We start from the raw sequence: 26,052 nt of genomic DNA, 5'->3' as shown, positions 1-26,052 counted from the left end.
CGAGCTGATTACCAGCAGGCTCGAGCTTGGCTGCAAAATTCGATTGGCTTGCCAATTTTTTTGGCAACTGTTATTCGAGCTGGACTTGCAGCTTCAGATGCATAAAGCAGGAATTACTCCCATCATTTCACATCCAAATAGTCAGCAACAATCAGCAATAAAGTAGTTGAAGCAAAAAATACGAGCACTCTTTATTCAGACTACTCAGTATTTAGAACCCTAATACTATATCAATTTGCAATTCGAGCCCTAACGTCGAGTCCCTAATTTCAGTTACAGAAAACTGAACCTAATCTGTCACAAGAGATTTCTAGCTCCAAACAACCGCGGGAAACAAATCATCGGAAGTGAATTCAAAGCGAAATGCACCAATAATCTGATTGCTGAAACATTACAAATAGTTAAGAACATTCTAGATTAACAAAGTAAGTATCCAATAAGAAAACTTAATATATGGAAAACACAAAAAATTAAACAAGTATATTCGATATGAAAACTATACCAGTAGCAAATTGTGCAGTTCACGTCTTGCGAATTTTGTAGTTTCTTCAAAAAATTCTTATGACTAAAAAGCGTAAAAATTGAGAGTAAGGTGTATATTTCCCATTATACCCCTGGGTATATCAAACTCACACGTGTACACATCTGAACGCGAGCCACGTGCGAATGCCAGCACCTTTATTAACCCAGCCATAGTAAATTAGAACAAAAAAATAAAGAAAATTAAAAAAAGACAATCTTTTCTTTCCTAAAAATAAAGTGGAGAAATAGAGAGAGAGACCAATTTCTCTTGAGCTTTTCTACAGACAAAAAACAGAGAAAAGGAAAACAAACACAACTGTCCATAATCTCCCCAGTTACATCCCATGCTCTTAGATTTGTCCATCGTTTGATCCCCCTATTTCATAAGCTGCAATCGGTACGAATCGATGATGCAAAACATCCCAAGAATTATAATATAAAAGAATCTCACTGTTTTCTGGGATCTCCACGATATGCATAAAAATTGAATCTTTTTGTTGTGATGATCTTGATGTGGGCTTTCCCCAATTTCGATTCTATTGATCTATGCGATTGTGTTGAATTGGGGATGATGTTAATTTGCATTGACTATTGAGCTGTTGTTTCTGGGCTGTAATCTTGTTTTTTATGTTATTGATGTGTCTATTGATGCTGATGATTTTGTTTCTTTTTTGGTGATTTTGTTTAGTGAGTGGAAACAGTGGCATATTCTGTAAGAATTTGCTTTACATGATTAATTGGTTCTGAATTTATGTTGCTGGTTTTTGGATTGAACGCTAGCGAATCTATATTGCTTGAGCTTCTTTGCTAATGTAATGATGATTGAATTCTTGTTTGTTAGCTTATTCTTTGATAACTTTTAGCATCGCGCCTGTTTTTTCTCTCTTTATGTTATATAGAGCCAAGATGGAAATATTTGAGAGGTGATGGAATGATTGAATTGGAAAAGTGCTGAAAACACTTGTTTTGCAGATTAGATATGGCATCAATGGTTGCAAAGGCTTGTGGCAGTACTTCCAGTCAAATGCCGGTAATGACGGTTCAAGAAAAGGGAAGTAGGAATAAAAGGAAATTCCTGGCTGATCCCCCTTTGGCTGATCCAAATAAGGTCATCCCTTTACCTTCCAATGAATGCACCAGTTTTGAATTCTCAGCAGAGAAGTATGAGAGTCAGGGGCATATGAATGGGTGTGATATGTGCTGTATAAACCAAGATAGTTCAGATCATACTTTGAAACTCGACCTTGGACTGTCGTGTGCTGTGGGGATGTCTGAGATATGCCTGAGCCGTCCTAGAGAGGATATGGAGGTATCAGCGGATGAGTTCCGTGATGCTGATTGGAGTGACCTTACAGAATCCGAGCTGGAAGAGCTCGTTTTGAGCAATTTGGACACAATTTTCAAGAGTGCTGTAAAGAAAATAATTGCTAGTGGTTACAGTGAAGAAGTTGCTACTAGGGCGATTTTGAGGTCTGGCCTTTGGTACAGATGCAAGGACATTGTATCAAATATAGTGGACAACACACTAGCATTCCTTAGAAGTGGGCAGGAAATCGATCCTTCTAAGGAGCACTATTTCGAGGATTTGCAGCAGATGAAGAAGTATATATTGGCAGAGCTCGTTTGCCTTCTAAGAGAGGTCAGACCTTTCTTTAGCACCGGGGATGCAATGTGGTGTCTGTTGATATGTGATATGAATGTGTCGCACGCTTGTTCCATGGATGGTGATAGTTTTGTTGGTGATGCGAGTTCAAATATGAACCCCTCCATTACTGCTCAATCTCAGTTGAGATCAGAGCTGAAAAGCTCTGAATATAACAATTTAGTTCCTTGTAAGCCAGATGCAGCTCACCTGGCTTCGGTTCACGGTGACCATAGCTTCCAATCAGAGGCGCCTAAGATAACTAGTGGTCCTAACTCGAAGCTAAAAAATTCCTTTGTTTCGAACGGGCTTGCTCCAGATAAATATTCTCACAATTCTGCATCTAATGTCAGTGAAAAACCTTTCACTGCATCAGGAGTCTCTACAGTTGCCGAGGAGAAATTTTTTGGCAGTAGGAAAGTTTCTGCGATTACCAAAAGGGAGTATATATTACGTCAAAAGTCAATGCATTTTGAGAAACACTACCGCACGTACGGCTCTAAAGGTACTTCTAGATCTGGTAAGCTTAGCAGTTTTAGTGGCCTAGTCTTGGATAAGAAACTTAAGGGTGTGGCGGAGTCTGCAGGCATAAATGCCAAGAATGGCCCGCTCAAGATTAACAAGGGAGTCGGATTTGATGTCACTCCAGATAATGTGAGTCGCAATCTTCCAACAACTACAGCATTTACTTCAGCTCCAACGTTTGGGTTGGAAACTAACGATCAATCTTTGTTGCCTAAATCGAGTATCTCATCTGCCTTACCTTTGGTTCCAGTGTACGCCTCCCCTTCTTTACCGGTTGCTGATACAGAGCTTTCTCTATCTTTCCCTGCCAAAAGCATTGCTAATCCAATGCCAATAAGCTGCAACATTGAGGCGGCCAATTGTAGCTATCTTGGCTTGTCAAATAATAAGTCTCTTGGCCAGTGGGGCCCCCAGGACAGGAAAGACGAGATGATTATGAAGCTGTTCCCAAGAGTGAAGGAATTGCAAAATCAGCTCCAAGAATGGACGGAGTGGGCGAATCAGAAGGTCATGCAGGCTGCACGAAGACTTGGTAAGGACAAAGCGGAGCTTAAAACACTTAAGCAGGAGAAGGAGGAAGTGGAGAGGCTGAAAAAGGAAAAGCAAACGTTAGAGGAGAACACCATGAAAAAACTTTCGGAGATGGAGAATGCTCTATGCAAAGCGAGCGGCCAAGTAGAGCGAGCTAATGCTGCTGTTCGCCGGCTTAATGTTGAGAATTCTGCATTAAGGCGGGAAATGGAAGCTGCTAAGGTACGTGCTGCAGAGTCAGCTGCAAGCTGCCAAGAAGTGTCAAAGAGGGAGAAGAAGACCCTGATGAAGTTTCAGTCATGGGAGAAGCAGAAGAACGTTTTTCAAGAGGAGCTCTCGGCTGAGAAATTGAAATTGACACAGATGCAGCAGACACTAAAGCAGGCTACAGATGTACAAGATCAAGTTGAGGTATATGCAGCCATCATTCTAGTGTAAAATCATTATTGATGTTGTTTCATCTGATAAGATATTTGATTTTTCGACTTCTATCTAACTAGAAGTCCATGTGTTGTTGCCACGTCTTTCGGTATGCTCCTTTGTATGTTCGTATTGATATATTTGACTGGGATTCCTGTGACTAAACAGTTAAAGTTATTTATGGAGTAAACTGTTTTGACACCATAATGGGAACTACATAGTAGGAGTATTTGATGAAATATCGGATCGTGGACTCAATGAGAAACATAGCCATGATAATGGTATAAATATATGTTGGTCTTCTTGGAAGATGGAGCTAAGGGCTAACAGCTAATATGAATTCCATTGTTGTCAAAATCTTTAGTTTCCATCTCCGCCTAATCTGATCATGTGAATATGATGACAATTACAGGCCAAACTGAATCAGGAGGAGCAGGCGAAGTGTGAACTGCTTACACAAGTCAGTTCATTGAAAAAAGAGAGAGAACAAATCGAAGTCTCCACACAATCCAAGGAGGATATGATCAAATCAAGAGCTGAAAACAATCTACAGAAGTATAAAGATGATATAGCAACGCTCGAAAAAGAAATTTCCCAGCTGAGGTTAAAGACCGACTCGTCCAAGATAGCTGCCCTTAGAAGAGGTATAGACGGAAGCTATGCCAACAAACTGACCGACTTCAGAGACACACAGATTCTGAAAGACTCCGCCATCACTTACATCTCCAAGATGGTGGCAGCCACAGATCTCCATGGCTTCTCCAAGAACGGAGGTGTGAAGCGTGAGAGGGAATGCGTGATGTGCCTCTCCGAGGAGATGTCTGTGGTCTTCCTCCCCTGCGCGCATCAGGTGGTGTGTACAATGTGCAACGAGCTCCACGAGAAGCAGGGAATGAAGGACTGCCCATCCTGCCGAGGCCCAATCCTGCGACGTGTCTGTGTACGTTACGCTCTCCCTTAAAGTTTGAATAAGATGAGTTTGCTAATAATACTCCTATATGTGTTGGGACTGATTTACAATAAACATTGGATGTGTGGATACAACCCCTACAAAAAGAAAAGGGAAAAAACACAAACAAGAAGAGAAAAAACCAATTGGCTTGTGTTTGAGTCTGGTTTGTATATGCTTGTTGCCCTATTTTTATTTTTTTGTTTCCTTTTTCGAATAATAGCGTGCTGCGAGTCTTATGTAGTTCTGTTTAAGAATATATTTATAAACTCAATGGAGATAGTTTTGGCTTTAAATTTTGTTGTTGAGAACTTTCTTTCTTTATGGTATCATATCATATAGCATACAAGTATTAGCTTTTTTGTGTGCTGTGATGAATTTAGGTGAAAGAGCTTCTTGATTTCTTTGTTCATCAGCTTTAAGAGAGTGGTGTGATTCTATCTTTATGGCTTCGGGAAATCTTTCTGGATATTAAACCAACTTATTTGATTCTTGACTGTCTTTGTTGAGCATCTATCATACCAATTGAATTAAAATTTGAATGGAACATATAGGCTGCCTTTGTGGAATTCTTCCTAATTTATTTATACAAAGAATACTATATTTTACCCACCAACATTGATTTTATAATGAACTCCCACATTTATCTTTTTATTTATGTTTTAAAATTTTGGAAACCTTTTTGTTCAAAAAATGTTACTGTTAAATGTTCCCTATGTCAAAGTGTGCACCGCAATTTCGGAAAACTTTCTAATAGTATTATGAGGGAACATCATTTTTGATACACGAACTTTGCCAAAGTATCATTTTAGGTCCGTGAACTTTGAAAATATCATTTTAGGTCCGTGAACTTTGAGTTAGTATCATTTGAGGTACTTTTTACTATTTCCAAGTTTTTTTGGACGAAAATACCCTCAATACCTTAAAATGTATATATTTTTAATAAATTTATCATATACTCATATTTTTTTATAAATATCTTTACAATATATTTTTGACAAATTTTCTAAATATAATTTGACCTTAAATATTATCACTTAATTTTGTTACATGCAAGTAAAATTGCTTCTTCAATTTTTTATATTAATTTTTTTAAAAATTGAATAAAGAACTTTTCTTTAATAATAAAAAATTGAATAAAGATCTTTTCTTGTCTGTCACAAAATTAAATGATAATATTGAAGGTCAAATTATATTTAGAAAATTTGTCAAAAATATATTGTAAAGATATTTATAAAAAGATCTTTATTTAATTTTTTTATTATTAAAGAAAGTTCTTTATTCAATTTTTAAAAAAAATTAATATAAAAAATTGAAGAAGCAATTTTACTTGCATGTCACAAAATTAAGTGATAATATTTAAGGTCAAATTAAAGTTAGAAAATTTGTCAAAAATATATTGTAAAGATATTTATAAAAAGATCTTTATTCAATTTTTTATTATTAAAGAAAGTTCTTTATTCAATTTTTTAAAAAATTAATATAAAAATTGAAGAAGCAATTTTACTTGCATGTCACAAAATTAAGTGATAATATTTAAGGTCAAATTATATTTAGAAAATTTGTCAAAAATATATTGTAAAGATATTTATAAAAAAATATGAGTATATGATAAATTTATTAAAAATATATACACTTTAAGGTATTGAGGGTATTTTCGTCCAAAAAAACTTGGAAATAGTAAAAAGTACCTCAAATGATACTAATTCAAAGTTCACGGACCTAAAATGATATTTTCAAAGTTCACGGACCTAAAATGATACTTTGGCAAAGTTCGTAGACCAAAAATGATGTTCTCTCTAGTATTATTTCTGCATATTGGTAACTTGCAGTTTTTCAAATTCCACTGTCTGAATACACTCCAGTTATTTTAATTTTCATTTGTTTGCAGTATGGACAAATACTACCATTGCAAAAATAACCATGTGCGAAAATGAATATGGCAACACCTATTTATTTGATAATTTATCAATGTTCCAAACCTTTTTTAGCATATAATGTGCCCAAGAAATACCAACATGGTAGAACACTTAACAATTTGCTATTGATTCATAAGAATGGTGTTACACCCGTGGATTACATGGTTTGTTTTTTCGTTTTTTTTTTAAAATTTCTATGTTATGTGAAAGTATTATCAAAATACTCTCTGTTAACACTTTATAATGTACAATTTGTGAAATTTGCAAAGACACATATCTAATAAGGTAACGACTTATCTAATACTTTCATGCATTTATAATTTACTTGAATGTTTTCATTTATAAATTTATAATGTCATTAATTTTTAAAATTATACTATCAAAATTAATGCTCCATTTGTTCATTTTCCCTCTAACTTCAGATAAATTATAAAAGAACTAAATGAGCTTTGATTTTATGTAATTTGTAAATTAATGATATCATTTAATGATTATTGAGGAACTAGTATTATCTAAAGGAATAAAATTGATATTTACATGATTACAGCAAGCCCACAAAACAAGCACTAAAGTACAGTAACAAAAGTCCAGCCAAGACAAATTAATCCAACTAAAAAAAATAATAATAATTAATCCAACTACACCTAGAGAAATTAAAATTAATTTGTGTGAATGCATTATAACTAAAAAACATAAAGAAACCTTTTTCGCGATCAACTTGTAATTGATTAAATAAATTAATGCTATGCATAATAATTATAACTTGACCGTTATTAAAAACTATCACGTGAATCCTACATGAAAAGACGAACATATGGCTTTGTAATTTTATGATATTAAACATGTTAATTTTATAATGGACTATTAAGGTTTGTTTTTTAAAGCAAAGATTACTTTTAAGAACCCAAAATTTTATATAGAATGGAGTATATTGAAATTTCCATTATTTATTTGACACTAAATGAAAACTCCAAATTAGTAGGAGTGGGGGAGGGGTTGCAAAAGTCCAATGATTTGAATTATTGCACTTATATAATTAATACTCTGCATATAATAATCCAAAAAGCTGAAATAATTATTTAAGAGTTCAAAAATTGGACCAGTGCTATCTTTTAGAGCATGCGCAGCGGTGCTCTCCCGCAAGGACGGCGTCCGTGCCGCTGGCGCGGCAACCTCCTGTCCGCTGTTGTGCTCTTGCCGCTAGCACGGCGCTGCTCGATGCTTCGAGCACGGCGCTGCTCGATGAGCAGGGCGACATGACGCGTTTCTATTGGCCGTTGGCATTTTTTTTAAAATCGAAAATAATACCAAAAAATTAAAAAATATATATTTTTTGGGATTCCCAAAAATATAGCCGTTTTATTACCATTTTTTTGAAATTTTTTTAAAAAAAAATAATCCCAAAATCATCTATAAATACACACATTCATCATCCATTTGGGCGAAATTCGGCCACGAGTAGTGAGTTTTTTTAACTTTATGAATTTAATTATGTAACTTTTAATTTTTAGGATTTAAATTATGTAATTTTTAATTTTTAAGACTTTACTTATGAAAATTTTAATTTTTAGGATTTTAATTATGTAATTTTTAATTTTTTAGTAATTACTAATACTATTTTGAGTATTTTTAATGCATTTTAATATTGTGGAAATGTTTTTATTTAAATTGAATAATAGAATGGTGGGACCCTTGAGCATATCCTTGCGAAAGAGCATGAATGTGGGTGTTGTGCTCTTAGGGAAGAGCAGAGAGTAAAAAATTAATAAATGTGGGTCCGGGCCCACATCCGTGCTCTTTGGCAAGAACACGAACGTGGATGCTGTTAAACGAAAAGACACATAAATGAAACACAGCCTAGTCCATTTTGTCAATTAGAAAAATATGTGTTGTGCATAAGTAGGGAACTAGTATAAGCTTATTTTGCAGATATTACCAATATTTCCTCATGTGTCTGCGCCAAATTCAAATTTTATTTTGAGATAAGTCCATTCTCCAGAATTTAAGCAGAATAATGACTCACACATGAAAAATCAGAAATTTGATAATTTATAAAAAAATTAAAAGGGTTTCCCCTGAAAAAAGGTAATTAATAACACTAATAGTAACATATAGTGGAATAACATTATTGGTATAATTTTTTTAAAAAAATTAAGGCAAATAGGAGTATTATTTGTGTATAGATTAGAAAGATGGGCTTACACTTATCCGCGTGTCGTCACCATTTTGGTGATATAGTAGTATCTTCCAGCATCGATGGAGTAGGATCCACTTCAACACTTGATTTCGAACATATTATTTCTATTTGGAAAATCACCACCACCCATAAAACTAATTAATGGAGTAGTAATTCAGTTTTAAATAAAAATAAATAAAACTAAGTAGATATTCTATTACGTAAATAGTCTATATTTTTTAAATTATATAAATTTACTTTTATATATTTTTAAAAATTTTTGATTTAATTTACCTTTATTTAAATTAATATAAATTCATGAAGCATTTTGAATTATGATCAATTATAGTATGAAATTAATAAGCATAATAATCATATTTATTCTCGACATATAATTAAGTTAGTATTTTATGTCCACATAATATTATATCAATTCTAAAAAATAATTAGATTTTCATATTTTTTCAAATACTTTGAAAAACTTTTATTAATTTTATTTTATTTTAATCCGATATTTTCTGTAACTATTAAAAATAGTTTATATGGCCTTGATGCGTGTGCCATGAGAGACAAACAAAGCCCACGATCACAAATAATTGTATTTTCTAAAATTTGAATTTGGTATTTTTCTGCTATTATAATATATAATCTCTAAATATATATTAGTAATACATACAAAAATAATTGATGATGATATTAGAACAATTTCTGACACAACTACGTATACTAATAACAATACAACAATATCAAGATGAATACATGGATCGAAACTTAGATGACCAATGGTTTATTTCTGCCAATCCATATATGAAAATAAAATATTGGACTTTATTAGGTGTAGATTTATTTAATTAAAAAGTGAAAATATAGTTAAAGGGAAATGAGTTAGCGCCATAAGCTGTTAATTGGAAATCGAGGTCCACTCATTTTCCCACCATACATATAAAATCAATCCAAATCACCTACCGCCAATTTTTGGGCTTCACAGAGCTCTCATCTTCAACACACTGATTCACTTCCCTTTTCCTGCAACTCATCAAAATTAGGTATGCTATCTCTGATCAATCGACGTGTGTTTTCATAGTTAAATTGATTGTAATTGGTTGATTTTGTTTTAGAGACATGTCTTCGATAGTGAAAGGCATATTGATAAGGTCGACAGCAAGTGATCAGGTGCATGCACGGAACAAAATTCAAGAGAAATTGGGGGCTCGGATTCAGCTCAGCCCGCACCCTCGTCCGATCCGATGGCCTCGATCTGCCCGGTACCATGGTTCGAGCATCGAGCCAAGTGGTTTCGCGAAACCGGATCCCGGATCAAGATTAAGGGCTGAGGCTCTTCTTACTCCTGTTTCGGACCCCACCTCGACTACTAATAAGGTTTGCATACATGCACCCTATGTGTGTGTACAACTATACCTATTTCGAGTATTAGTTCACGCAACGAATTATTCTAGTAATAAAAAACGTAACGAAATGAAACAATTTAGAGCTTTGAAATACTCAAAGTTACACTTACCTATGCAGACCATCCTTCTATCAACCTAACGACAACGCAAAATGCATACGACAAATTTAGTTTTTATTTTCTCTAAAATGATTAAAAAAAATCGCTATTTTTGATAGATAGATTCTAAATAAATGGATATAAAAAGATGATAGGTACAAATACGTGTTATTAAAAGCAACCTTATTTGTCCCCTCTCTCCCTCAAAAAAACATAAAAAAAAATCAACCTTATTTATTTAGCTCACAAACAATGATAGTATATAAAAGTAATTCAGATGCATTTTAATTTGTGCAATTATCAAGTTAAAATTAACAATAGGTTAATTTTGAAATTGTAAAATTATGTATGAGAGGTGAATTTGTAAGGATGAGAACAGAGCAAGTCGCAGGAATAGGACAAAGATGTTAGAATCTATTGGCGCTATATTTAAGACTAAATCACTTGGAAAATTTCGGCCATCTTCAACTAAATCTACGTCAAGACATAATACACACGTGGCTTCATGTCAATTAATTCTGTCACACTTGTTACCACCTATATAATCACATATCAAATTGCATCCTTTCCAAATTCCATTTTGCCTTCCATCAATTCCCTTCTGCTTCACTTAATTGATCTCAGCCATCATGGTGCAGGTGCTTGCTTGGCTCATTCTTGTTTTTATATTTCTTTGTGAAATTTGGGGTTTGATTTTCATTGAGAATGAATATATGCTGATGAAATTTCAATTTTTATAACCAGAGGGTGTTCACTTTCGGCAAGGGAAGGAGTGAAGGAAACAAGGGTATGAAATCCTTGGTAAGTCGGTAATAATCATTCTAATGTATTTACTTCATATTATAATGTATGTATTCAACAAATGTTGTTTGTCTTGTGCTATGATCATTCATTCAAGCTCCAAGATTATGTTTTTGTCTTTCCTAAAATAATCCTGTTTTATTATATATCATGATGAATGAGTATTAATCATGAATTTAGTAAAAATGTATTGGTCTTGCTTGAATTTGTTACTTTACATCATAGTATGTAGAATTAGCTGGATGTTGTGTTGTATTAGATGAAATTAAATAGAACATGATGTGATGGTGATGGTGATGGTGATGGTGATGGTGATGGTGATGGTGTTGGTGTTGGTGTTGTATCAGTTGGGGGGAAAGGGTGCAAACCTTGCTGAGATGGCGAGTATCGGGCTATCTGTGCCCCCGGGCCTCACCATCTCTACTGAGGCGTGCCAAGAGTATCAACAAGTAGGCAAGAAACTGCCACCGGGGCTGTGGGAAGAGATAATGCAGGGCTTGAAGATAGTTGAGGCCGACATGGGAGCTTTCCTGGGTGACCCCACCAGGCCTCTTCTCCTCTCCGTTAGATCTGGAGCCGCGGTAATTGCTTGTGAAAACGCGATTTTTCATGCTTTGAATGAGTGTTAGGCCGCAAACTGACTGTTTTCACAGATCTCCATGCCTGGGATGATGGACACTGTTCTGAACCTCGGGCTCAATGATGAGGTAGTGGAGGGTTTGGCTGCAAAGAGCGGAGAGCGCTTTGCATATGACTCGTTTAGGCGTTTTCTTGACATGTTTGGAGATGTGGTAAGCTTTTAGGATGACTATCTCACTTTTGTTTGATCAAGAAATACTATGTCTTTTGCTAATTGTTGGATTTTCGTTGAAGGTGATGGGCATTCCTCATGCACTATTCGATGAAAAACTCGAATACATGAAAAGTGCCAAAGGCTACAAGCTCGACACTGAGCTCACCGCATCTGATCTCAAAGAGCTTGTTGAGGAATACAAGTTTGTGTATGTCCAAACCAAGGGAGAGAAGTTTCCGTCAGGTACACTACTTTTGAACTTGTTTTCGTGTGGTTTTTGGCTTATAATAATTTATTTGTCCATTTATAGATCCAACGAAGCAGCTGGAGTTGGCTGTCAAGGCAGTTTTCGATTCTTGGGACAGCCCAAGAGCCAACAAGTATAGGAGCATAAACCAGATAACAGGACTCAAGGGAACTGCTGTCAACATCCAATGTATGGTGTTTGGAAACATGGGAAACACTTCGGGAACGGGCGTCCTCTTCACCAGGAACCCGAGCACTGGAGAGAAGAAGCTCTATGGGGAGTTTCTCATCAATGCACAGGTCTAAATTCTTTCTCATAATCCGAATTGATTATGCACGTTTTTTGTGTAGAGTTTCCTAGTTTAATACTGTTTGGCACGTCTCTATTTAGGGAGAAGACGTCGTTGCTGGAATCAGAACGCCAGAGGATATCCAACTTATGGAGACTCATTTGCCAGAAGCTTACAAGGAGCTGGTGGAGAACTGTGAGATACTAGAGAGACACTATAAAGACATGATGGTTAGTAAATAATTATTCAAATATGTGTTGTAATGTTATGTGATTTTTGACCAACAAATCTGCATCCTCGTATGCAGGATATTGAGTTTACCGTGCAAGACAAAAGGCTTTGGATGTTGCAGTGTCGGGCTGGGAAGCGTACGGGCAAGGGTGCTGTGAAGATCGCGACAGACATGGTGAAGGAGGGGCTTGTTGATACCCGACAGGCAATCAAGATGGTCGAGCCTCAGCATCTCGACCAGCTTCTTCATCCACAGGTGCATTAAGTTCCATTGTTTCTGTTATTACTTACAGCTTACAAGGATTGTGTGCTGTAATTGTTTTTTTTTTCTTGTAGTTCGAGGACGTGTCTTCGTACAAGGGCAGTGTGATAGCCAAGGGGCTGCCTGCATCTCCGGGTGCAGCGGTTGGACAGGTCGTGTTCAGTGCTGAGGATGCTGAGTCCTGGCATGCTCAAGGAAAGAGTGCCATTCTGGTAAGAACTGAAACGAGTCCAGAGGATGTGGGGGGCATGCACGCGGCTGTTGGAATTCTGACTGCTCGAGGTGGCATGACATCACACGCAGCTGTGGTAGCCCGTGGCTGGGGGAAATGCTGCGTCTCTGGCTGCTCGGATATACGTGTCAATGATTCTGAGAAGGTAGCAGAACTGGAAACTCTATGGTTGCATTTGGTAGGAAATCTTACCTAAGTCTTGCGTATTGCTGTTGCAGTTTGTCTCGGTCGGTGACAAAATAGTACGAGAAGGAGAGTGGATGTCACTTAATGGCTCCACAGGTGAGGTGATCTTGGGCAAGCAGCCACTTGCTCCCCCAGCCCTGACCGGGGATTTGGAGACATTCATGGCCTGGGCAGACGAGATCAGGCGTATCAAGGTGCCTTGGTTGATTTTTAATTGAAAATTATACCATTATTGTTCTTCACTGATTTGTGTTATGAAACTGAAATAGGTCATGGCGAATGCGGACACACCGGAAGATGCACAAACAGCTCGGAACAATGGCGCTCAAGGGATCGGCTTGTGTAGGACCGAGCACATGGTAAGTTGTGCACGTGCTTGTGTATTCTCACCAGAAGATGAACAATGACATTCTGTTTGTGTTGGTGTTAGTTCTTTGCCTCTGATGAGAGGATCAGGGCTGTCAGAAAGATGATAATGGCAGTGACAACTGAGGAGAGGAAGGATGCTCTTGACTTGTTGTTGCCTTACCAAAGAGCTGATTTCGAGGGAATTTTCCGTGCAATGGACGGTATGTTGATTAGACGTGCATTGGTGTTAGTCAAACATTGTTCAGAACACTCATTTTGTGCAGTTCCGTTTCTCAGGTCTGCCGGTCACAATCAGACTCCTTGACCCTCCGCTCCACGAGTTCCTTCCCGATGGCGATCTAGAGCAGATTGTTAGCGAGCTAACTTTTGACACGGGTACAACTGAGGAACAAGTCTACGCGAGGATTGAGAAGTTGTCTGAAGTGAACCCCATGCTTGGGTTCCGTGGATGCAGGCTTGGCATATCCTATCCCGAGCTATCAGAAATGCAAGTCCGCGCAATACTTCAGGCTGCTATCTCTTTGACAAACCAGGGTGTCACAGTCTTCCCGGAGATCATGGTGCCTCTAGTCGGAACACCTCAGGCATGCAAACCGTGTTTGCATTTCCGCTTTTCTCTGTTTACACGAACAATGTAGTATCTAACAAGGCATTTTGCGTTGCAGGAATTAGGGCATCAGGTGCGTCTGATACGCGCTGTTGCAAAGACCGTGTTCTTGGAGATGGGGACATCGGTGAACTACAAAGTAGGCACCATGATTGAAGTCCCTAGAGCTGCTCTTGTAGCAGACGAGGTATGTAACAAAACCAGAAGTAGCTAGAGCAATCTTTGCTGATTTTTTGACTCATTACTTGGTGGTTTTGGTGTTAAGATTGCCAAGGAAGCAGAGTTCTTCTCCTTTGGGACGAATGATCTCACACAGATGACATTCGGGTATAGCAGAGACGACGTGGGCAAGTTCCTCCCTGTCTACTTGTCCAAGGGAATCCTCCAACACGATCCATTCGAGGTTTGTTGCTTTCTTTTGTAAGGCTGAGTTTGATCTCGTCTGCTGTGTTGCGCTGAGGAGCTTCGTGTCGTGATATCAGGTGCTCGACCAGAAGGGCGTTGGCCAGCTTGTGAAGATGGCTACAGAGAGAGGCCGTGCTGCTAGGCCGAGTCTCAAGGTAAACCATCGTCATCATCATCTACCTAACCATGAATGGGGACCTCTTTCTTAGACTAACGGACTAAAATGACAGATCGGGATATGTGGAGAGCATGGTGGGGAGCCCTCGTCCGTGGCCTTCTTTGTAGAGGCCGGACTAGACTATGTCTCCTGTTCGCCTTTCAGGTACATCATTTTCCAACTCTAACAAGAGCTTTATTTCCTGATAAATTATTAACGGAGAAATATTTATGAAATTTTGTATCCATTGCCATTGAAGGGTGCCTATTGCAAGGTTAGCTGCAGCTCAAGTTGTTGCTTGAGACAAGAATGTTTGAAGGAGGCAATCTTCTAGCATTTCCAGTTTAAATTGTGTATAAATAAACCTAGTAGTATTTTTTTAGGTTTAATTTTACATAATTATTTCCTCTCTATTTAGGAGAGGAAGCACATTCAAAGGAGGAAAAAAAAAGGTTCCATTGTACATGTAATCTCATAACTTGTTTGCAAATAAAAAAAAATGTACTATATGTCATTTCTTCTTTACATGATCACTGTTTTAACATTATTTATTTTTTTCCAAGATCCTATTTTTCTTGTTTTGGAGTAAATTCAGCTGGAACTTTTGTGCAATATATATAGATTGAAAACAATGTACTAATAAAATTGACGAGATAGTTTACATCAGTATGTCACATAAACAAGAAATTCATGATAAAGACATGATATGTCTTATGCTTGAGCAAGTTGAGTTGAAGCTTGGCTGTAAGGGTAGCCTATTCCATGCCTATTATTAGGAAACATGACAAAAACAGCAGCGGAGACGGTGCCTATGATGGGCGGCATTGCCATGAGCAGGGCATTCTGCTTGGACTCGAACTACGGGTAGAAGCACTCGACCGTGTTAGGGTCGAGCAGCGACACCACGGCAAACACCACCAACGAGAAAAATCCGTGCACAAAGTCTCCGAAACGGAGCTTGTAGGAGGACAAGTCGACCGAGGAGGAGGGAGAGGGCCAGAGGCCGTTGGTGGTGGCGACACCATAGTGCACGTTGCCCTCACTGTCCGTGTAGCTATCGGTGAAGGAGGCGAAGCAGCAGGAGGCCCCACAGGCGGTGATGAGGAAGCTGGTGAGGTACTTGTGGATGAGGTGGCATTGGCCGTTGTTGGTGAGGACCGGGTTGAGAAATTGGAAGGCGAAGACCGTACCCGTTGGGAGGAGCTTGATGAGGTTGCCGAAGCCCGCTAGGGTGGCTTGTGCGGTGGTTCTTGGTGGGGATGTGATAGGATAAACCTCCTATCGGGCTGATCGGTCCGTAGATCGGTGATCGATAAATGTTTGTCGCGGGCGAGTGCCCGTCGAGTACGACGGTTTCTCACTTGGAGAAGAGAATGAACGATAATATTGATATTCTTGATTGATTTCTCAAATGATTACAATAACTCCTATTTATAAAGCTAATAACTAACTTACTTAACAAGAAAACAAAGATATGGAAAAGATATGCAAATAAAAAAAAGATGTGGAAAAGATACGCAAATCTCTAATTTAACTAACTAAATAATGCTCGTATCAACTCCCCCACGGTTGAAATCCACCTTGTCCTCAATGTGTGAACTACGACACAATGAAGAGAGTAAAAAACATCAGAAACCAAATCTGGTGTTGTGCGCGGAACGTCTTCCGTCGGGCAGCGGCGCAACTTTGGTCGATTTCCACACAAATTCGACCCTCCTTTAAGGGCCAACGTCCTCGTTGGTCACGGCTGGTTCTTTGCCAGGACACCACTCCGTGGGCCACCACTCCGAGTTCTCGTTGGTCACGGCCACGTTGGTCACGGCGGATTCTTTGCCCGGCCACCACTCCGTGGGTCACCACTCCGAGCGGCCCCAAACGTACTCGTTGGTCACGGCAAGTTCGCTGCCCGGCCACCACTCCGAGCCGTTTGGACTCTCAATGAGAGCACCAATTGTTACAGACCAAACAAGAGAACTCATCCCAAAAGACTAGCCTGTTAGGAGAGAGAGCTCATTTAGTCTATATACCCCACATCAGTTGTTCATCCTTAACGTCGATTTCCACACAAAATCAAGAAACGAGATGTCGTCGTTGTCGAGCGCCCAACGTTGGGTCGTCACGGCAAAAAGGGGCGGTTGAGCGCGAGATCAGCCTCGTCGGCAACCTTAGGAGATGTTTCTTGTTTGCTACTCAATTGAGCCAAAAGAATGATAATTTCATATATTGATTGAATGAATATTATGGAATACTCCACACATATTTATAATATGTGTGGATACAAAAAGATATGCTAAATCCCTATAATATCTAAACAAAGAAGATATGCTAAATCCCTATAATATCTAAACAAAATAATAATAGTAGAAATACTCGTATCAACTCCCCCACGGTTAAAATTCACCTTGTCCTCAAGGTGGGAACTACGAAGCAAAAAGGAGAGTTGAAATCAGAAGCTTCGGCTTGGCAACTCCTCCTCGATCAAACACACATTGAACAGCTGAACGTCTCCCTTCTTCACCTCCATAAAAAATCAACAAAGGAGACCCAACTTTGTCGGAAAAATTACTTGCCAAATCGAAAAGCTTGTCCATGCCTCCCAGAATGCCCAAGCATGGCATGTCATTACTCGGAGGGATCAACCTTGCATCTTTGTCGAGCGATGTTGATCGATGATTCATACTTGGAACATCACCGACATTCAAATCCACATAGACACAAGCAATTACGGGCAAATCGGTGTAAGCACCATCTCCTTTCTTGCCCCAACAATTTCCAACAACATTTTTGGATGACACTTGAACAACATTGAGTGAGGCGATTATTTTCTCCACCTCACCAAGAGAACCATCCTCCTCTTTATCTTCTAGCAATGTCTCCTCCTTTTCACCAATCTTCTCATCATATACCCCAACGAGCACTTGCGGTGGCTCCCTGTCGTTCTTGACAATCCCTTTGTTCTTGAGGAACTCTCCAGGGGACTCGTTGTTTTGAACATCAAGAGGAGCGCCATCATTGTGAACATTGGTAACGTCATTGGGAACATCATCACCGAATACTATCATGGGAGTTAGGGGTGGCAAATCGTGCGTGTCGGGTCGTTATCGTGTCGACACGATAACGACACGAACACGATAACAACAAACACGAACACGACCCGTTAAGATAACCTCAAACACGAACACGAACACGACACGAAACCCTCAGACACGAACACGACACGAACACGACACGAACCCATTAACGACACGAACCAATTCGGGTCAACACTATACGATAACAACACGTACACGAGATCACACGATAACGACTCGATAACAACACGACCTGATAACAGTTAAACCTATTAAAAATGAAAATAATAAGAATTAATAATATTAAAATATTATTTGTTAACGGATAACACGAACACGACACGAACACGACACGAACACGTATTGTTAACGGATAACACGAACCCGACACGAACACGACACGAACACGACACGAAATTTTCGTGTCCTTAATGGGTCGACCCGATAAGGACACGAACCCAATAAGCTCTGACCCAAACCCATTATTTTCCTGCCAGTTCGTGTCGTGTTATCGTGTCGTGTCAAAAATTGCCAGCCCTAATGGGAGTATTATCAATTTTCTCTTCGGCTAAATTCTCATCTTGAATGTTCTCCTCAAACTCCCCCCCATCATCCGCATAACAGAGAATGCGTTGTTTACACACATGTCCCATCACCCATTTCTCGGGACAGTGCCAGCAGAGACCCAACCTGGACCGTTCTGACTTCTCCGCCTGGGAGACCCGTATTAGCGGCAGGCGTGGCTGCTCCGGAGTTTGACTGGTCACACGTGCGGGCTGACTATACAGGTCCCGCGTTGGCTTTTCGGTGGAGTAGCGGGGCTGGTGGGAGGCGGGCTGGACTCGCGCTCTCACTTCCTCCCGAGGGCGAGGTCGGTCCCTGCACGTCTCCGAGCGTCGGGGCCGGTCAACAGTCGGGTAGCCGCGGTCCTGCTGTTGCGCTGGTGGGTCCCAGCACGTTGGGCGGTGCCGCTGCGTTGCGGTTGTCGGGTAGCGATCAAACCCTAATTGGGTCTAATGCTCTCCGCGATCTGATAGGTGGCCACCCCTCTCGACGTAGCCGCCGCGGTGTCGAGGCCAAGCGTCTTGCGCGCGATCGCGGTACCCGATGGGCTGGTATCTCGGCCGTGGGCGACGATCAGGTGGATCCAAGTGGTGTGAGACGTAGGGTGATTCTGGATCAGGCCACGACGGCGGGCGGAGTACTTCCACCCGGATGCTTGGAGGGTCCCAACTGGTTACACGGCGAGGTTGGGCCGGATGGTGGGACGGAATGGCTGTGTGGCCTGAGGGAAGTCGTATTGACGACGGCGATAGCCGGCGTAGTCGTATGACATGTTGACGGACTGAGGCGTGGCTGTGGTGGATGATGATCGTCTGACTTCGACGCGGCACACGGGAATCCTTCCCGTCGGGCGTTGCAGAAGTAGTGTTGTCCTGCGGCTAGAGCTCGGCGGACAGGCGGGACTCGACAACCAAAGCAGTTGCTGTGCGCGGAATATTTTCCGTCGGGCAGCGGTGTAGCTTCGGTTCGAGATGGTGGGAGGGCCAGCTCTCAATGAAAGCACCAATTTGATAGGATAAACCTCCTATCGGGCTGATTGGCGTCCATAGATCGGTGATCGATAAATGTTTGTCGCGGGCGAGTGCCCGTCGAGTACGACGGTTTCTCACTTGGAGAAGAGAATGACCGATAATATTGATATTCTTGATTGATTTTTCAAATGATTACAATAACTCCTATTTATAATGCTAATAACTAATTTACTTAACAAGAAAAAAAAGATGTGGAAAAGATATGCAAATAAAAAAAAGATGTGGAAAAGATACCCAAATCTCTAATTTAACTAACTAAATAATGCTCGTACGAGGATGACATGGTGGTGTTCAAATTCAAATGTTTGCTTTGTTGATGTTTTTGGATTGTGGAGAGTGGGGCTTATATAGCGCAAGTTTGTGTGGTTTGTGGAGTTGCTTGTACGTAAGATTAAGAAGTGATGAGCTTAAGCCATAAGTAGGGATTTTTGTTTTGTGTATGTTTTGCGATGATGAATGCTTCAAGGTTTATATGAATTTCATCATCATATGTTTCTTTCAACTCAATTTTTTACATTATTCAAACACTACTTAGTTTGGATAATGCTACGAAATAGAAGTAAAGTTTTCAATAATAAAATACCATGTTTTGAGGAATCCATTTTATAGACTAATTCTTGATCTTCAACTTTGGGCACTTATCTAAAATATAGCGCACATGGATATAAAATAGTATAGAGAAGAGAGATGGGGTAGTACGACAAGCCAAATAAAATTGTAGTCATTCGAAGTAGGGGGTATTTGCAATCGTAATTATTAAGTATTGATTAATCCTATTTTGGGAATGCTTAAATTGACACACCATTCTATAAAACGTAATACAAGTCGGATGGGGAGAGGCAACTAATTGTACTTTATAATCTTTTTTCTTCTTTCAACTGATCATGGAGAAGTGGGAAACGGTTATTTGTTGGAAGAAGGAGACGTTTCTTGATAGTGAAAATGGTGGATTGTCGGTTTTTTTTGGATAAATACTCCATGTTGCCAAAAAAGATTATACAATTAAGTAAAATTAATTATAGTACAATTGTCGTCTCTTAACATAATCATATTTTGGATAATATTCACATGCCACGATCCATGAATCTACTAATGCACGTATTATTAGTTAAATGTAAGCACGGATACCGAATCATTAGGACTAACTATTAAGCTAAGTTTTTTTTATAACTAAGAAAATTCATATACAAACTTGGATTAGAACATATAAAAATGGGAATCAAAATAAGTTAACAAATCTAGGAATTCAATAGCTATAACACAGAGGGCAGAGGTTATAGGGGCGACGGAGGCGCGCAACAAGGCAGCAAGAGAGACAAGGGCGACAGCGGCTTTAGAAAATTCAATGCGACTTGAAAATATCCCAAATTCCAATTGATTTATAAACATCAGGGACGACTGGTGAGTGGTGAATGAAATATTCAACCTTTTTTGATACATATTAGAGCATCAGCAACAAGAGGGACTTCCACACGGACTAGCACTAGGACTTCCCAAAAACACTTTCTGCTACTTCACTATGACTTCTCACCCCACTGCCACATCACTAGGACATCTCACTGCACAATAGTGGACAAGCACTAGGACATCCCGACAGACAAGCACAATAATAAAAATTCACAAATACGCAATTAAAATTTCGACATGAATACGGGCGGAGAAAGTGCAATAATAATTGTATTAAATAAAAAAATTAAAATAATAAAATGCAACTAAAAAACAACAATTTGAACAAAGTTTAGTATGCCTTGAATCTTTATAGTTTGTCGCTAGCCGAGCGAGGGTGACACCCGACGGTATGATATGTTTTTGTTTTAGGTCTTCATTTTCGACGATCGTTGTGCATGAAATGAAGTGCAACGAGCCGGATATATAGAGTTGAAAATTAAAAAAAAAAACAAAAAATGCTCTCGTCCGTGAGGACGTCCGTCGAGCACCCACAATAGCAGACGAGCCGAAGGACGAGCACCTTATCCGACGGACGAGAGGTCGTCCGTCTGACTCGTCCACCCCGGTATATCCGCTACTGTGGACGCTCTTAGCAAAGCTACAGGGCGGTACTGAATTTATTGTGCTCAGTTTCGTGTTTTCTTCACCTTTGCCAAAAGCATCATTAGAGGTCCCCAAACCAAACCGAATCGGCCCGGAACCGTCAGTTCCGAACCGAAACCGGAACCGTCACCGATGGTTCGAACCGTGACTGGAACCGCCGGTTCCCCCGGGCCGGTCAGGTTTCAATTTCATGCAAACCGTAACCGGCGGTTCGGCGGTTCCCGACAGCTTTTCAGGCCTATTTCCGACCAACACCCTAGCCTTTTCAGAAACCGGTTCAGAAACCGCCGGTTTTCGTCAGAAACCGTTGACGAAACCGGCGGTTCCGTCCAAAAAACTGGCGGTTTCGCCGGATTTTCAAAAATTTGAAATTTTGAATTTTTTTTAATTTAATTTAATCACATTTTTCCCCTATAAATACCTCATTCCTCTTCATTTCTACTCACTCCATTCTTGTGTCAACAAGTCTTTCTCTTCTCAATCTCAATCTCTCTATTCTCAAGTCACCATTCTCTCTAATTGCTCAAGTTGTTTACGTTATTTGCGCTCATAATTACTCACGTTGTTTACGGTATCATATTCACACAATCACACTACTCTCTAGTCTCTATTCTCCACTTTCAATTTCCATAAATATCATGTCTTCATCTCGTCGTGGTGGTGATCGGGGCAAGGGAATTGCCCAAGATCAAAGTGATACTCGTCGTCGTCGTGCCCCTACTAGAGCACAAGTTGCGGAGGAGGTGGGAAGGCGAGCCGCTCTTCGAGCGCAAGTAAGTTCTAATATGTTTTTATTTTTTTAATTCAATTTTATTAAATTCATAATTTCATTTTTTAACATCTATGTGTCTATGTGTTTTATTTTTGTTAGTATTTTTACTTAATTGTGTAATTTTCGTAGGAGGAAAAAGATCGAAATGCGGCCTTGTTACTTGCCCTCGCCGACACCGACCAAGAAAGGGGCATTCACATTCGGCTTCGCATTTCGAATACGATGTGAATCTATCATCGGACGAAGGCGATGATGGATCGCATCAATTCCCCCCGTCTAGCGCCGGCCAAGTTGGCGAAAATGATGAGGAGGTCGATGCTCCTCCTCCTTCAGGACGACAAAAGAAGAAGATGCCTCCAAAGTTGAAATCCGATATTTTCACCAAACATTACAAGAAGGTCCCGGTGGTAATTTCAAATCCTAATGATCCGACCACTACCATAGAGACAAGTGAGTTCAAAGCATATTGTAACTATTGCGAGAAAGTCTATCCATTTGGAACTGGTGGGGATATGGTACTCTTCATCGCCATTTGAAGGTAAAACATCCAGTGGAATATGGGCATACTAAGTCCCAAAGCCAAATAAACTTCCCTACCGGCTCATCATCTCAAACAGGTACGCCTCTATTTAAATATGATCCCAAAAATGTTACCGATGCTATGGTAAGATGGGCGGCAATGAAGCATTTACCGTTTAATTTTTCTTATGACAAAAAATATGAAGTTACTATGCAAACCGCATTTAATGTTGCTACAAAAAGAATTCCCCCCTCAACTGCTCAAAGATCTAACAACTGACAGTTTTTTGATAAAAAAGAGAACTAGGAAAAAAAATTTCTAACTCGGGACACAAAGTTAATATTTGCTCTGATGTGTGGACGGATTCTTTCCAAAGAAATTCTTACATGAGAATTTCATGTCATTTTATAGATAATAGTTGGACTTTAAATAAACGTTTAATTGGTTTTAGATAATTTCCTTCACCACACACCGCACAAGCAATTGCATCTTTAATTATTCAAGTTTTGAATGATTATGATTTATGCAACAAAAATATTTTCGGTTTGTTTTGATAACGCAACCACTAACACTGCAAGTATACCCGAATTAATTGCGGCTTGCTCCCCGGTGATAAGTGGTAAGTATTTTCACCAACGATGTATATGTTATATTTTAAATTTATGTGTACAAGATGCTTTGTCTTTATGGCAAAGACATATTCAACTTATTACAACAGTTGTATCCTTGATCCACTGGAAACCTCATATTGGCAAAGGCGTGGAAGAAGTATTGCCATTCGAAAAAAATACGGTACACAACTTTTACTTTAGATGTGTCTACTAGATGGAACTCTACATATGATATGTTGCATTATACATTACATCATATAGAATATTTAGTTGATTTTATAGAACTATCCCTCTAGATGATTTATATCTAACCTCTTTTTATTGGGATCAAAGCATGAGTTTATTTAAATTATTCAAAGGTTTTAGAAATGCCACCGTTGAGTTATCGGGTGTGTATTATTGCACATCCGTTCGTGTTTTAGAACGTTGCATGTATATATCACTTGGTTTTAAAACTGCAATGAAAAATTCCGTAAATAATCATGAATTAATGTTTGTTTTATATTATATGGTTGAAAAATGACTCAAGTATTTCAATGAGATCCCAACGGTTTTTTTGCTTGCAAAAGTTTTGGATCCAAAATGGAGACTAGTTGGTACTTTAAAAATTTTAGAATTTTATTACAACAATTTGGCTTCTATTGATCTTAAACCGCTTCGAACTTTGCAATCGAATGACGAGGACGACGACAACAACATAAACATAGGCCAAACATTCCAAATAAACCTCCCCCACCTCTCAACCCTGCAAAGAAATTTTTAGTTCGACTTGCGGGCTCTCTGTCACGATTACGAAGCCAAGTACAACAGTACCCACCAAGTGAGACCTAGACCCCCATCAAACACATAACTTTGGCTTCTTTCAAGTTGATGACCCAGACGCCCAATCCCAATTGGCGGACCTATACGGCTATAGCAGCGGAGGAAGGACGGCAAATTCGGCAGGTGAGTTAGATTTATATTTTGACTCACACTTTTCTTTCAATGATGAAGAAGGAGGTCCCGTTCCCCAACAAATCGACGTCCTAGATTGGTGGAGATCACACGAGAAAGATTTTCCCATCCTTGCATCAATGGCCAAGGAGATCTTTTCGGTTCCGGCTACTACTGTCGCCGTCGAGTTCGCCTTTAGTGTTGGAGGCAACGTCTTGGATGACAGAAGAAGTAGACTCACCGGGTAAAACATGGAAGCCACCATGTTACTTGTTGATTGGTGCTCCGCCGAAATTAGAGACCAAGAACCGGATTGGGACAATCAAGTAGTACAACCCGACCAAGACTACTTTCCCGACGAAGAAGAGTAGGCCAATTCCTCCGATCAAGCCAAATAGGTAAGCAAGGTAAAAGAACTACGTGGACTTTGATTCCAAAATGCAATTGAACATTGAGGATACGTAGGCCTCTCAACTTAAATTTTAAATTTAAGTCGAGCTCAAGGCCTTTTCCTTTATTTCTTTTTTCTCCCATTTGTTTCGAATATGTAATTTGTAAATTATAATCAAGACTTTAAGGCTTATGTAATTTATAATTTTTAAGTTGTAATTTGTAAATTTGAAGTTGTAATTTGTAATTTTAAAGTTGTAATTTGTATCGATAAAATTGCATTTGTACATCGCATTATTCTAATTTTATTTATGCAAGTATATTTACATTTTTTTTACTTGAATTACAATGTTAAAAAAAATACATGAACCACCGAACCGGACAGGAACCGGCGGTTCCGGATCTTGACATGAACCGCCGGTTCACGGTTCGTGAACCGGAACCGTCGAACCTAGGACGGGCCGGTTCAGGTTCAAGAAAATCTTGAACCGGAACTGGCGGTTCCGAACCGTTGGTTCCGAACCGTGAACCGCCGGTTCCTGAACCGTGGTGACGTCTAAGCATCATTCTTAAGTTTCTTCCACTTAAAAATCTAACTATTAAAATCAGGTTTAAAAAGCATATTATCATCAAATTTCTTCCAATTAAAGATTTAATTTAATATAAGGTTTTTTGTGCAAGTAAAATGAAACAGAAAAGAGGGAGAAATACATAAGACATTATTTTTATTTATACTAAGGGCATCCACAGTGGTGCGGATGTTCCAGCGAACATCCTCGCGGACATCCCAAAAACACCTCCTGTCACGTCATAAAGACTTCCCACTGCACTGCCACGTCATAAGGACTTCCCACTGCACAGTGGCGGACATCCCCAAGGACATCCCGACGGACTTCCCACATTAATAAAAATTCACAAATTTATCAAATTAAATAATTTACGGAATTAAACAATTTACGGAATTAAAATTTCATTAAATAAAAAAAGAAAAGGTACATTTAAAAAAAAAACTAAAAAAGTACATTTCAACAAATAAAAATTTCATCCACGACGACCCCTTCGCTGCCATACTACTTCAATTATATCGTTCCGGAGTCGAATATGAGCTTGTTTTTGGCACATGTCGGCAAATGCACAGACTCGCTCGACCTCGTCATGGGGTATACTCATATGTACATTGTCGGTGGCAACGCCGTGGCATGGACCCGCAGCATCAGCACCAGCATCATCATTGGCCCAATCCGTTAGTGCTGGACCTTCATCTTCGACAATCATGTTATGCATGATAATTATGCGTACATGATATCGGCGATACTCTCAGCATACCACAGCCGTGAT

The 26,052-nt window shown here is 39.3% G+C and overlaps 2 protein-coding genes and 1 pseudogene across 4 annotated transcripts; 2 read left to right on the top strand and 1 right to left on the bottom strand.

Annotated features, from left to right (window-relative positions):
* Positions 1–760: 760 nt before the first annotated feature.
* Positions 761–4,885, top strand: LOC121799602 (putative E3 ubiquitin-protein ligase RF298). Of its 2 annotated transcripts, XM_042199010.1 has the most exons (4): positions 761–919; positions 1,495–2,669; positions 2,751–3,631; positions 4,053–4,885. In XM_042199010.1, exons 2-4 carry the CDS (start codon positions 1,502–1,504, stop codon positions 4,599–4,601), a joined length of 2,598 nt encoding a protein of 865 aa, XP_042054944.1. In that variant the 5' UTR covers positions 761–919; positions 1,495–1,501; the 3' UTR covers positions 4,602–4,885. The 2 variants fall into 2 exon arrangements, with proteins under 2 accessions (XP_042054944.1, XP_042054943.1); XM_042199009.1 differs by having other exon boundaries at positions 762–919; positions 1,495–3,631.
* A 4,716-nt stretch (positions 4,886–9,601) lies between these two features.
* Positions 9,602–15,295, top strand: LOC121801270 (pyruvate, phosphate dikinase, chloroplastic). Of its 2 annotated transcripts, XM_042200724.1 has the most exons (19): positions 9,602–9,730; positions 9,803–10,064; positions 10,936–10,992; positions 11,340–11,573; positions 11,646–11,783; positions 11,866–12,028; positions 12,096–12,331; positions 12,423–12,551; positions 12,629–12,808; positions 12,889–13,191; positions 13,265–13,426; positions 13,502–13,591; positions 13,663–13,801; positions 13,878–14,185; positions 14,267–14,395; positions 14,474–14,611; positions 14,691–14,768; positions 14,844–14,935; positions 15,030–15,295. In XM_042200724.1, exons 2-19 carry the CDS (start codon positions 9,807–9,809, stop codon positions 15,070–15,072), a joined length of 2,877 nt encoding a protein of 958 aa, XP_042056658.1. In that variant the 5' UTR covers positions 9,602–9,730; positions 9,803–9,806; the 3' UTR covers positions 15,073–15,295. The 2 variants fall into 2 exon arrangements, with proteins under 2 accessions (XP_042056658.1, XP_042056659.1); XM_042200725.1 differs by lacking the exons at positions 9,602–9,730; positions 9,803–10,064 and adding an exon at positions 10,775–10,829.
* Positions 15,296–15,481: 186 nt separating this feature from the next.
* LOC121801034 lies at positions 15,482–16,749 on the bottom strand (annotated as a pseudogene).
* Positions 16,750–26,052: the final 9,303 nt, after the last annotated feature.

Source organism: Salvia splendens, chromosome 4, assembly GCF_004379255.2.
Source record: "Salvia splendens isolate huo1 chromosome 4, SspV2, whole genome shotgun sequence".
In the NCBI taxonomy this organism is placed as follows: Eukaryota; Viridiplantae; Streptophyta; class Magnoliopsida; order Lamiales; family Lamiaceae; genus Salvia; species Salvia splendens.
Note: the sequence above shows the minus strand (reverse complement) of the source record. Positions and strands in the feature narration are given on the sequence as shown.

Excerpts from the sequence above, each read along its gene's own strand:
- LOC121799602 (XM_042199009.1), top strand. The coding sequence starts at position 1,502 with ATGGCATCAATGGTTGCAAAGGCTTGTGGCAGTACTTCCAGTCAAATG. Across the intron at positions 3,632-4,052 it reads ATGTACAAGATCAAGTTGAG|GCCAAACTGAATCAGGAGGA; the intron begins GTATATGCAGCC and ends TGACAATTACAG.
- LOC121801270 (XM_042200724.1), top strand. The coding sequence starts at position 9,807 with ATGTCTTCGATAGTGAAAGGCATATTGATAAGGTCGACAGCAAGTGAT. Across the intron at positions 12,552-12,628 it reads GACACTATAAAGACATGATG|GATATTGAGTTTACCGTGCA; the intron begins GTTAGTAAATAA and ends CCTCGTATGCAG. Across the intron at positions 14,396-14,473 it reads CTGCTCTTGTAGCAGACGAG|ATTGCCAAGGAAGCAGAGTT; the intron begins GTATGTAACAAA and ends TTTGGTGTTAAG.